Source organism: Lissotriton helveticus, chromosome 3_1 (genome assembly GCF_964261635.1).
Source record: "Lissotriton helveticus chromosome 3_1, aLisHel1.1, whole genome shotgun sequence".
Classification (NCBI taxonomy): Eukaryota; Metazoa; Chordata; class Amphibia; order Caudata; family Salamandridae; genus Lissotriton; species Lissotriton helveticus.
The window spans coordinates 2,123,081,871-2,123,095,789 of NC_136061.1; the positions used below are offsets into that span (position 1 = coordinate 2,123,081,871).

The 13,919-nt window shown below is 43.5% G+C and overlaps 1 protein-coding gene across 1 annotated transcript in view; it reads right to left on the minus strand.

Moving 5' to 3' along the window:
* TMC3 (transmembrane channel like 3) overlaps window positions 1-13,919 on the minus strand; it is a 650,080-nt gene that overhangs the window by 30,578 nt on the left and 605,583 nt on the right. The window contains exon 19 of the mRNA XM_078684118.1: window positions 11,803-11,881. Coding sequence (XP_078540244.1) covers window positions 11,803-11,881 — 79 coding nt within the window. The remainder of the gene's footprint in view (window positions 1-11,802; window positions 11,882-13,919) is intronic.

Here is a 13,919-nt window from a genome sequence, read left to right on the forward strand (position 1 = left end):
GGGAAGTCTCAATTTAAGATAGTTAGGGCAGTTACCCTGCAGTGCCCTGAAAGCCAGGGCCAGAGCCTTAAATTTGATCCTACTGGCCACTGATAGCCAGTGCAGACCGCGCAGATGCGGAGAGACATGGTGTCTAAAAGGAATATGTTTGATAAGCCTCGCAGCCGCATTCTGCAAGGTCTGTAAATGCTGGGTCAAATACTTTGGCGAGCCGAGATAGAGGCCGTTGGCGTAGTCCAGCCTCGATGTATCAGTTGCATGGACTACAGCTTTACGGCAGTCTTCTGGCAGCAAGTCAAGAAATTTTCGAAGGTTTCTGATTTTGTTTAGGCACAGAGCTGACACCTGCTGGATGTGAGCAGAAAAGGATAAACTATCATCCCATCTCACCCCCAGATTTTTTGCACTAGTGCTGGGGAGAGGCGAAGGTCCCATTTCAGACGGCCACCACAGATCAGGCGGGGGTCGCAGGCCTTTCCCCCCAAAAAAACACCTCGGTCTTCCCCGCATTCAATTTTAGCTTGTTGGTGTTCATCCATATTGCAATATCGCGAAGGCATCCTTCCAAATTGCTGAATGCTTCCACCGATAGTTCTGAATATGGAAAAACCAACTGCGTGTCATCTGCGTAAGAAATCGCTTTGACACCCCAATTGGCGATCAAAGTGAACAGTGGAGCTAAATACACAGTAGGGGACTAAGCGCTGATCCCTGGGGAACACCACACCAAAGCTGTTTTGGTTTAGAGGAAAAAGGACCTAGAGCAACTTTTTGGGAGCGGTCGCTTAAGTAGGAGTGTAGCCAGGCCAGCGCCTCGTCTTTCAAGCCAACAGCCTCCAATCTCTGCATGAGTCTGACATAATCAACAGTGTCAAATGCAGCAGATAGATCCAGGAGCACCAGCATTGCTGATGCCCCTGAATCTAGAGCCCACCCGATTGACTCTGCCACCTCAATGAGGGCGGTCTCAGTGCTGAAGCCAGATCTAAAGCCAGATTGGGTTTCATGCAGAATGGCGTTATTTTCAATAAAACAGTTCAATTGGCGTTGTACCAGTTTCTCAAGCATTTTTCCTGGCGCTGATAATAAAGAGATGGGCCTAAGATTACTAAGGTCCTCTGAGGCACCATTTTTTTTTTTCAAGGGGAGTAGTGTGGCATGTTTCCAGCAGTCAGGAAACACCCCAGAGGCAATGGATGTGTTCCAAATATGTGAGAGCGTTTTTAATAGAGAACAGGACATCACATTCCATAGCTTTGGAGGACAAGGCTCATCTGGGGCCCCTGATTTGCATTTTATAATTTCATCCAGAGCCTCTTGTTGTGAAATAGGATGGAACCATGCTATAGACGGGGGGGCGCATTGACCAATACCAAATCCGACCTTGCTGTTGCCACAGGGTCCGAAAAGCTGTCATACACTTTTACAATTTTATTTTCAAAGAAGTCCGAGATGTCTTCACACAGAGCCAATGATGGCATAACTTCCGTCTCAATTGCTCTCGGCTTAAAAAAAGACTGAACTATCTTAAAAACGTCTTTGCTTGATTGGTCCGTTTTCTGAATACAAGAGGCAATAAAATGTTTTTGGGCTGTTTTTATCAATTTATGAAGTCTTCTAAGGGCTTTTTTATAGCATGTTTTGGCTGTCTCAAAATAATTTGCTCGCCATTGTCGCTCCAGTCTCTTACAGTTGCTCTTTTCATCCCTCAGAGCCTGCGAGAACCAAGGGGCTGATGGTGATTCTCTACGTGACATAGACAGTTTTGCTGGAGCGACAGCATCCACCGTTTTTTCTATCCATTTATTCATTGCCAGTGCGTCTATATTTGAGTCTGTGGTAAGAGCTGGAGGATCAATAGCCAGGGCAGGGCCTAGGGTGTCCGCTAATAGATTCTTCCACTGTCTACACCTAAAAGAGCGTCTACCACTGGCCTGGTTATAGGAGGCTATCTTTACTGAAAAGGAGATCAGGTAGTGATCAGACCAGACCAATGGTTGGGGTGTCTCTGCTATTAATTCCTGAATGTTTGAGAAAATCAAATCAAGAGTATGTCCTGCCCTATGGGTGGGATCGGAGATTATTTGTATTAGGTTTGCTGCTTACAAAGTTGTAATTAGTTGGGAGACCTGGGGGCAGTTGGGCCTATCTACATGGACATTAAAATCACCCAGCACCACAAAGTGAGAATGAGCTAGAGATCTTTGAACAATATAATCAGAGAGCTCACCAGTACCTTCTAGAGAGCAGTCAGGGGGCCTGTAAATAATCAGCCCAGCTAGAGATACCTTGGGATTTGCTTGAAGGCAGAAATAGAGACCCTCAATGCCTTGTATGCCGATGGGCATAGAGGAAGTTAAGGCATAGCTTTCTTTAAAAATGATAGCCACCCCACCGCCTCTTCTGTCCCCCTCCCTATTAGAAAAAATCATTTTGAAGCCCGTAGGGACAGCTAATGAAATAGAGGCCAAATTATCTTCTTTCAGCCAGGTTTCTGTAAAAAATAAGGCATCCCAGTCTGAGTCCAAAAGCATCAGCCAGATATCCTCTGCGTGCTTGGGGAGAGATCTACAATAAACAAATAAACAAGGACATGTCAGTCTAGTGCTTCCTGCCACACACCACCAAACGCCTTTCATCTGTATCTGCTACATCCCCCTGGTGTGCACCGGAAGGTGTTGTGCTGCAGGGGCAGCGCCTCCTGGCAGAAGTCACTAGCACCGACAGACTGGATGCCTCCTCACTCCCCTCCCCCTTTACATTTCTGCCACCAACAGTAGCAGCCTGGATCTGTTCCACAGCAGTGGTTACTTGGCCAAGGGCCCTGGCCATATCCCCACAACAATGGCCCATTTCAATGTGCATGGCCACGTCCGAAGTGTAAGCAGTGCAGTGGTGTTGCAAAGGTTGTTGTTTGACCTGGTATAGCCAGCCATGCGCATCATGTACTGCCGATGCCTTCTCCTCTGTGTGTCGTGGCCCTCAAGCATCACCCTGGTCAGCTCCTGCATGCTTTCATTGGTCTGCCTATTTCCCTCCACCACCGCAGTAGTTAGTTCCCGCACACTATCTGTCATGACCGCGATTTTCCTGGTCAATTTTGTTAGTTGAAGCTGGATTGACCCCATATGTCTTGCTTGCAGGCGCTGCACCCTCAACATCTGGGAATCCCTGCCACCCCACACATTTAGAGCCTGGTCATGCTGAGCAGCAATGCGGGCCCTTGGGCTGCGCCTCCGTCTTTGTCGGACCTGTGCCCGGGGTGTAGGTGTTGTGTTCACATGAGGCTGGCTAGTCACAGGCGTGGGTTCAGCAGCTGGCTCAGATTCCATTGGCTGCAGTAATGGAACTTGGGCCCTGCGTTTTGTGGGTGCGGGGTGTGTGCTTGCTGGGGCAACAGGTGTCTCCACGTCAGTCTCTGCAGGAGTCTCTGAGATCTGTAGACATTTCATTGTCTTCAGAGTCTCCTTCTGCTGCATCTGCGATGTGAAAAAGTGCAATGTTAATTTGTATAAAGGCTACTATTGTGTGACATTAAGCATATTTGGCTCACATTAAATCACTGACTGCCATCACTGACTGCCATGCAGTGTTGGTGTGTTTTACTTGCCATTGTTGTGTTTGACTACCCACTTGCCTGACATGCCTACAACTCCCATATTGCATTTGGAGTATGAGGGAAAACATGGACTGTAGTTGGACCTGTACACTGGGGTTGGACTGAGGAGATGTGCACAATTGAACAGTACTTTGAAGTGTATAGTTGCATGCATCTTACCTTGTGAGGTACTGGCCGCTCAGGATGTGTCCAGCTGGGTCACTCCCACCACTGTTTCTGGCTGGATTGTGGACTCCACCAGATCCTCCAGGGCTGTATTGTCGGGAACTGTACATGGGCCCCCTCCAGGCCTCCTTCAGCCTGTCTGCTATTTGCTCCTTGGCACGGCAAGGCAGGTCGTACCATCTCTTCTTGAGGTCATCTATACTGCGGTATGTGACCCCAACAGCATTGACCTTGCTCTTGATATCCTGTGTATTTCAGCCTCTGGCACCTTCAGTGAGAGTTTCCCAAAGAGCTTGTCATGGCTCTTGGCCACCTCCTCTATGAGGTTTTCCAGTTCACTCTTGCTGAACTTCAATTTGCGCTTCCTGGGTGTGGCACTCTCCCTTGATATTGGTTGATCCATTCTGGTGCACTGAAAGTCACTGCACACAAAGCTGGATGGTGCATCTGCTAGGCTCCAGCACTTTGCTTCCTCCTCTCACTTTCTCTGGGCACTGAATGAAGCATAGGCTAGATGATTTCCTGGTTGTGATGTCATCAGCATGCTTCCAATGCAAAGCGCTCTTTGCGATTTCGCTAATTGCGATTTCGCAAAAAGATGTTTTTCGGGATTTACACGTCTCTATTGTCAAATCGCTATTCGCGATTGTGATTTTGACGGATTCTGTAAATATTCGCAATGGGGTTCATGCATTGCAAATAGCAATTTCTAAATATCGATTCATTAAAAATCGCAATTTAGGAATCGCTAAATCTGATTTTGATGCATGTACCTGGATGTGTGTAAAGGTTCCCTCATCCTTTCATATTCCTTTGTTTTTCTAATTTCTGGATTTGTGGAGGATCTACAAATCCCAAATGGCAGATGTATACAAAAGTATTAACCCTTTAAAGCCTGCTTAACAACTTATTAAAATGCTTATATCTCTTAAAATATTGAACATTTTACATCAAACCAACAAAAGCACATTTTCTGAGTAAAGTTTTACTTTAATGCCAAGTTTGAGGTAAACCTATTCAGTGGTTTGGACCGGAGGTTCCAGCATCATTTCCTAAGGTAGCTAGAATGGGAAAACACAATTTTGTTCCCTCCCCTTTTTTTCCTGGGCATGGATCTGCACGAAATTTTCAGGTTGTACATAAGATTACGATGGTAACCGATTGCCAAGCTAAGTACAAGTCTGTCCATGGAGTTACCAAGTGTTAACCCTTTAAAACCTGCTTAACACATTTTTAAAATGCTTATATCTCTTAAACAGCTCAACATTTTTACAGCAAACCAACAAAAGCACATTTTCTGAGTAAAGTTCAACTTTAATGCAACGTTTGGGGTAAATCTATTCAGTGGTTTGGGCTCGAGGTTTCAGCATAATTTCCTAAGGGAGCTAAAATGGGAAAACACAATTTTGTTCCCTCCTCGTTTTTTCTGTGCATGGATCTACACAAACGTTTCAATGGTAAGCGATTGCCAAGTTTAGTACAGGTCTGTCCAGGGATTCAAAAGTGATAGGCAAATCAAAAAATGCCTTTTCAATTGAAACTGTGGCTGAACAATAACTACACAGTGGCAACACAATGAAATTGAGATTCCGAAGTTGTGGGGTACATCAATTAAACATTATTCCGTGATTTTTTTGTTCATTGGAAGAAGGAAGGGACGTTTATTTGAGTAGGGAATGGACACCACACTGCTTTATGATTAAGCAATATTAAACTTTATGGTTCATTTTTTTACACATATTATTTCTGTTTGGTTTGAGTGATGCGCCATTATTTCTTTCATTGTTTGGGGACAAGACAGGGCTGTTTCTCACACTCTGAATACACTTGGTAATGATGTAAGGAGAAGGAATAGAACATGGCCATTAGTTTAACATACTCATTTTTCTTTGAGAGCTAAAGGTGCACAGTTATTATTCAACAGTCCCATGCCATTCACTCTGAAAGATCAGAATTATTGATCTTAAGGCTGATATAAGCAAAGACGGCAGGGCTCATGCCAGTTTAAGGCTATTATGAGCATGGCAGCTATATGTGTACAGTGATGAAAAAATTTATAAATCAGCCTACTTTTTCTTGGAATTCATGAGAAGAGACCTTTATGCATGCAGCTCCTTTCACATGGTGGCTTTTACACGCATTTTGCACTAGATTTCGTAAATGGACAGTCAACTGGGTTAGAAAAATCTGCATTCCATTGCTCCCTACAAGCCCTGTTTTTATCTTGTCACAAATAGTGTAAGATAGAACCAACAACCGCTGTGTGCTGACTTTAGTCACTCATTTGGGATGCCTCTGATTGTTTTCTGTCATACGCGGCTTTGAGATTGTCAGTTATAAAGCAGAACTTCTAATGATTGGGACAAGATCACTGACCTAGGTCATACTGTGAGTAAAGCAGTAGGTGTGGCCAAAACTAACTTTTGGGAAGCTTACTTATTGAAGGGAGAGCCCATGCACCACAGTAAGCAATGTGATGACACAGACAGCTACAGAAGTGATGGAATAGAATGTTGCCCAGAAAGCGAGCTCTGTATTGTAAGGTCTTCCGGGAGTTGAGCGCTGAATATTGCTGCTGCCAGACAGTGGTCGTGGCTTTGGTTACGTAGGTGTCCATCTGCGAGGAACAGACTACACACATATGGAGCAATAGTTCTGAATCTGACAGCCTGCTAATCATTCACCTTTGGGGAAGAGTGCATATGATTTCTGGAAAGCAGACTTATTTCAGTATGGGTAGACTCCAGTACTGGAATTGGAGAACGACGGAACACTGAGCGAAAACGAATGCTTCACTGAAAATGCTCACTAAACAAGCACCACTAGGGACACTGATCAAGGTGCATCCGATGGACAAACTATCAGATAAACATATGAGATTTCTTCCTTAGACCTGGGGTGCACCATGTTGGAAAGATGCTGATTGTTGGTGTACCACTTATCAGAGACTTCATTCTGCACCATTGTGATTCAGATGCTGAGTGAAAATGTAATGCTTCTGATTGGGCATTATGATCCAGCATAAATTAAAGATGAGGTAGTGGCATTGCAGTGACAGAAGATATATTGCTGGTTTGTTTAGCAACTATCAGTCCCACTCATTGCCTTAGGCCACCTAAATGTGAAAGCCAATCACAAGCTGGAGTACCTATTGAAAAAAGCTTTAGTAGAGGAGTGAGTAGTGTGACCCAGGAGTAGATCTCAGATGGAATGTAAGTGGACTGACATTGAGCCACAGGAGATGGTGATTCTCTGACTGCACTTAAACATTCTAGAGAGTATCAGAAGAGAAGGGGGCATTATTATTATTCTCACCTTTCATTAAAGCACCTGCATAAAGTGAGATAGGTTATAAGATAATGGTACATAAATGGCATAGCTATTAAAAAAGTACTTCAGGCATAGAAAAAATACTTCAATACTGCTATGAGGACACCAGGCTAAAGGTGTAGCAGCAATGGAGTAGGACATGTAGTCCGTGTGCTCCGTGCAACCAGGGCCCACTGCACAGCTTCACGCCACAGCGGATCATCTGCAGTTATCCCCGAAGGGCCTCCGGGGCCGTCGGAGGTCCAGTGGCAGAACTGTGGACCTGTTGGGGGTGAAACTGCAGCAAACGGAGCGGATGGGACCCTAGAGGCGAGGTCGACAAGCGCGGCTGCCATCTTGCTGTGAAGTGCCCCTGTGTCCTTGGGGCTCGCAGCAGTGCAGAGACCCCTGCCGAGGCCTGCAGCACCTTCACTGGCGGCGCCTGGGATGTTCCTGGGGCTGCAACAGAGCATACTTCTGAGAGCGGCCTTTGATCCGGTAACTGCAAACAGCCCCAGCCATTTTGGACGCAAGGTGCTGACCCGCTTGAGCAACCTGGTGCGGTGCATCTGCGGGAGTTCACCCAGTGCTGGGAGGGAGTACACAGAGCCCCTCTGGGTCTAGAGGACCGTTTGGGACCCATCGGCTGGGTGCTGTGAGGCGGCAGAAGCTGTGTGCCTGACTTTAAGATGGTGCCTGGCCGAGACGCTCCATAGATAAAGGAGCAAGCAACAATTACCACAGTAACTCCGGGGCATTAATAGGGGCAACAAAAATACCAATCATACTTTTGGGCATGAAGGGTTTAGTATAACACGAAATGCATTAGGATTGATTGTGAAATGAGCAACTAATGTTCTCTTGCAAAAAATGCAATATGAGTTAAATTATCGTATTATACACCAATGATGATTCAGATTGTATTTGTGTAATACATACAGTTTTTTTGAGAATCATGAAAATACAAAAGCATTGCAACCAACTTTGATGCAAAATATTGTGTTTGATTTTGTTGTATATGATTTCATAACATTTGAAAAAGATTGGATACCTAATGAGACCCTAGGGTCTTCTTGCTGTGCTTCACACAGGTCTGGGGCACCTTTAGTTCATTTGTTATTCATAAGGGGGTTGAGGGCTAAACCTTCAGCGTGTAAACACGCTTTCTATAAGTTTGAAACTGAACAGCTTGTTTTTCTAAACACTCTACCTTGGTGTGCAGGCCCCTCTACACACAGAGCACACCGGACATAACAGCATGAACAAATTAAGTCGCACAAAAACATTAGAAAGGGCTACGGGGAACCATATATATATGTATATAGTGTTTGATTAAAGAACACTTCCCTGGTAGTCTTTGAACTAGAGCTTGGACACCAAGGAAAAGGACACCCACAAGTCCAATGACTATATTTAGATTAAGAGATAAGATCATTTTTCTGGCAGCTGGAAGTGAAGTGGGTGAAATGCATTCCCAGGGGTTCAAGTTCCCTCTCTACTTTGAATTCTCACCTAATACACGGAGTTAATGACCATACCAAGACGTGGGAGGATCTGCGGGTTAAGACTACAAGTCGACTTCGAAACTGGTTATATATAGTTTTAAGCACTCCTAAGCCAGCTATGGTGTATTTGGAAGCTGAAAGTATTTGTTTATCCACGCTGCTTAGTGAGTACATAATACGTTTCCATGCAGAGATGACAGCAGAATGTTGTATATTTACAAGTTGATGTGCACCACCTATTATGTTCATATTCGGATTCTCACATCTTACACCAGGGTGTGCTGGTACACACTGAAAATATCATAATTGTTATTAGTACTCTACTTAGTTAGAGAGAGTTGGATCTGCATGTGTAATAGATGGGTGGGTTTCTTCCAGATAGCAAATTCAGAACATCTGTTCAAGCCCTCATGCTCTTGCATCTGGATGGTAGTAATGTCCTACTTCATGGCTTTCAAGCCTTCACACTTGCACTGCTCAGTGGCATTCTACATTACACAGCATGTCTCATGCAGGGTCTTCTCATCTTCAAAACAAGCTGCTTCGTTTACAAAGACATAAAGAACAGCACCCCCGCTCACCCTTTCTGGTGGGTCCCAACACACACACTGCCAGGATATCATCAGTCTGCTGACTAAGAAGTGTAAAAGAAAAGACACAAGACAGTAGGCCTTTCTATCTGCACCCAGGATCTTGTTCAAGATCCCTGCACTAATCAGGACATCCCCAACACTGGTCAAAGTTAGGAAATTGTTGAAGACTCACCTCTTTGAAGAACACTACATCACAATGCATTAACTGTCCACAACTCAGCTTCAATTGCCTCATTGGCTTTATGCGTGTCATGGACAATATACAGAGCTCTGCTGCCTTTTGGCTAGGTTTGCACTATAGAAATACTGTATACATACATACACATATACATGGGTCCTCTGTGGAGCCCAACTTCAATTTATCAAAGCACCTGAAACTCTTCGTTGGAAAAAGTTACCATGCTGTGAATTAATTCCTTTAAAGGAGAGGGCAATTTTTGATCAGCATTAAAATTGCGGCGAACCTTAATTGACTCCGCAAAATATTAATTTTGTTTCTCTCCGAGTTCCTCAGAAATAGGCACCAGATGATGAACAGTGGCTCGATCAGCTAATTTTTTTGTTGTTTGAAAACTAATGCCAAGTTTAACAAAACGTTCACCGAGTGCAGCACAGCACCCAATGTTACTTTGCTGCGTGAGATGGAGACTGCTGGAAAGCACCATTTGTACAAAGATATGGCACTATCCTGTTCTCCCCCCAGCACTGCTACACAATTAGGCTGGCAAGCGCCATGCAAACACCTTTGCACCGTAGTACAAAGGTGTCTGCATAAGAATAGCGTATGTTTTGTACTGAAAGGGTGCACTTTCAGTACAAAATTCTATGCCTAGACAAACTTCACAATTGTTCCCACATTGGATATGTGCTGTACAGTACAGCACAAATGCAAAGTGGGAAAAGTTAGGAGAAATAAAACAATTTCTTCTTTTTAATGCCTGTTTTCAAGTGGCTTTATTTTTTTGCGCATTACCCTGTGTTTTATTGTTAGTAGATAGGATTATGCATCAGAAACAATGAGTGGTCACAGAGTAAAGCAAAGCAGTGCGTTGCGCTGCTTTGCGTTGCTTCATGTTACTTTCAGGCAACTTTCCAACACAAAACAAAGTTTGCACTGGAAAGTAAATACAACGAATTTTTTTTTGTGCAGGTTTGCATCACTTTTGTTACACAAATCCAGTGCAAAATGTTTGTTAATGTAGGCCTAAGGGTTTGGGAATTTATAGAAGAAAGAAAATGGATTTTTGTCGTGTTTTTTAAGATGGATTTACTCCTCCAGGCAGAGAATCATAAGAATGACGTCAATGCCAGTCTGCTCTACGGGCTAAGGTGGAGGAGCGTCACCCAAATGCTTTGCAGCAGTGTGAATAAAGGAAAAATAAAATGATAATAGCTCGTTGTTATTATCATTTTATTTTTTTCCTGCTGCACAAGCTGTGCCGGGCAACGCTCCTCTCCTCTCGGAGCAAGGGGAGGAGTGGTGGGCACTCTGTAAGTGTGCATAAATGTTTGGACAGCTGTCTTGGGTCAGCCAAACAGTCATGCGCACTTTGCATGTTTTCCACCTACGCTGTATTACAGCCTGGGTGGAGAACATACCCAGGCTCCAAGTCCCTGCCAGAGCGCCGAACCATGGCACTCAGACCAATAACACCGTTGAATTGCAATGCTGGGCTTGGCTTAGGGGAGCCTGGGTGCTTCCTGGGTGCTCTGTTCCTGTGCTGGGTGAGACACAGAGAAACGACAGTGGCCCGACACGGAAAGATACAACAAGGATGTACGTTTTGTTTTCTTTCTGCCCTCCACACTGCCACCCCCGCCCTCCACCCTGCCACCTCCGATCTGTGCCTGCCTCCACGGGTTGCATAGTCCTATTTTGTCAGTGCGCTAAATTTTCATTAAACCAGTAGCTGCTTTATTTCGATATGTTAATTTTTGTAAACAAAGAAATGCCTTTGTAGGTAATCAGTCTAGTAGCCAGTAATGTAGATCATAAGAACATGTTTATTCGGTCTCAGTTATATCAGTTCCAGGTAACTGGTAAGATGGTAAGTACTTCCCACCGGGAGCAGCATTCTGCTGCCCAGCCCCACTCATTCTAACTGACACTCGTACAAACCATGCATTTAGGAATATTCTATCACATTCAATCCACAGGATACAACAATAATGACCTCCTCTTAATTTTATAAAATCTAATTAGTATATGCCTTACCCTGATCCAAAAGAGAGTCAGAAGAATTAGGGCTCTGAACCATATCCAATATCTCATTTAAAAATCCAGGATAGGGTAGTGCTCTTTACCTTAATAACGTTAATAAGCCCCAAAAATGGCGACATTTAAAAAACAGCAAGGAAATGTAAATCACAGAATACTGAAATGAAGGTGTCATCAATGCAACCATAATTCAATAATACCCAAAACATTGCTTTACCAAACGGAAATAGAATGTGGAGGTTTGAGGCTACAACATATTGTGAAAAACAATAACCAGTCCTCACTTTTTACTTATATTAGGTCATAATGGGCAGAGCTATGCTAAAATACCATGGACTGGGTTGTCTACAGTTTAGCACAATGCACCTGATAAATTACATTTTGCATACTTACATTTTGAATTTGATTTCTCAGTTGATTATTGGTAAATTTCAATGATCTTGCAATACTCTGTAGGTAATAAATTAACATGCTGCAAGAGAGAAGTAAAAAATAAAACCACAATCTTAAAATCCCTTATCGGCTTGAAACAAAATTGTTAAAAGATCTCTGTATATGTTTAAGTCATTCATTCTATACAACTTAATGCGAATAAAGCCCATTTTCCAAAAGGGTGTCATTCATCTGCACCTCTGCCTGTCTACCAGAAATGATGGGGGAACCATTCACTTACTCTGTAGATTTGAAATCAGGATTTAAATTAGCAATTCCTATTTCACCTCCTAGTCGCTCCTTAATCTGGGCTGTGGCATATTTTCTCCTTAGGTTCGGTTATTGTAAATTACATTGAACAAGCATATAAATATTTTAACAGACCAGATATACCACAGGTTTTCAATTTTTCAACCTTTTCTAATGCTCACACCCATTAGCACTTCTTTCTTTGCAGTGTAGAAGGAGGGCGGGTCCACACCATTCCTCCTATTCCAAAATAAGGTCCTGTCTCCGAGCAGTTTTAAAGTTTCCTGTATGGGCATGCATTGATACAATTCATGTTGTATCATCGCTGCCCCTTTAATGGCAAGTTTCATGTCTGCTGAATTGTAACTAAGGGGCAGATGTATCATTGCAAGCCTTTTGCGAGTCCTTAATCGTGATTTTTAGGGAATCGCTATTAAGGACTCGCAAACTGCTATGTATGTAGGATGCACAATAATAATTGCGATTCCTACATATTCCTTAAATGCGATTCGCAAATTGCGTTTCGCAATTAAGGAATCCCTTCCCATTCATTTCTATGGGCAAAGAGACCCATAGGAATGAATGGGAACTGTGTGTGTAATTTGCGAGTACCAATTGTGCACCCAATGTCAAGGGTGGAAGGGTTCCAAAACGGCACCCTGTTGCACCCCTGAAATGTGCATGCGTGCTCATGTGGCGCACATACATGCCCAAAGGGCATATATGTGTGCCACATGGCACTTTGAAAAATGCCAAAATGTGAATTTTTCAAGGAAATCGCATATTACCACCAACTTGAAGTTGGTGGTAATTTGTGATACCTTACAGCAATATCGCAATTTGCAATGGCTACTTGACTAGCATTTTTGGAATTCGCAAATTGCGATTCACTAAATGCATGTGCAAAATAGGGAATTGCAATGTTTGCGATTCCCTATTTTGCAAGTAGGTTTTTCTTTCATACATTGCACACAGCTAAATTGAGAAATTCAGCGTTTGCGATCGCAATTTAGCTTGATTCATCTGGCCCATAGACTCTGGAAAGGAACTCTTCAGTTCTGAGTGTTCCTTCATCTATGCTTTTTCAGATCTGCACAGGAGAAATGGCATAGATGTAACCCACCTTAAACACATTCACAAGGTGTGCTGGAACATCTGCCAGGCCCAGTTACTGATACACCTCAGAGCGAGACTCAAAACTCATCAGTTGGAACCATTCTTCTGGACTCTCCTTATTTCATGCACCTAACCTTTTGCACTTTTTTTGTTCATGATGCATGTTTCCTGGCTCTCATAAACTCTTGCATTGCTTAATGTTTTCCACCGGGACATGATCTTTGTATACACCATTCACAGTATTATTTGTTACTCTTGTCGCAGTGTTCCAACCTACAATCACAGTGCATCCATCTTTGCCTCAGTGCTAGTGTGCACATTACAAACAGGCAACTAAACACTACAGAATAAATAGACATCGTATCACCCTTTTGTTGTAGCCAGCAAAAGGCAGGGTGACTGGGTACGTTCATCACAGTTCAAGAGTAGGATTATCTGTGCTGTCCCCAGTGCTTACATACAACTGTGCTCGGTTCTCTGAAACCCACCAACAGAACTGTACGCAGATCTTAGAGACTATTCCTTTCATGTCAAGCTCTAAATAGTTTAAAGCAACTGAAGTCACATGAAAGCAAACATCAGCTTGAATCTGTGTCAGCCAGCAAACACCACAGCTGAAATGAAGATCTTAAAGTAAACATGCTGCTTTGTATGTGGCAGGAGGCAACGCATAACCCTAACTTTAGGAAAATAAAATACAATCGTCAAATGAA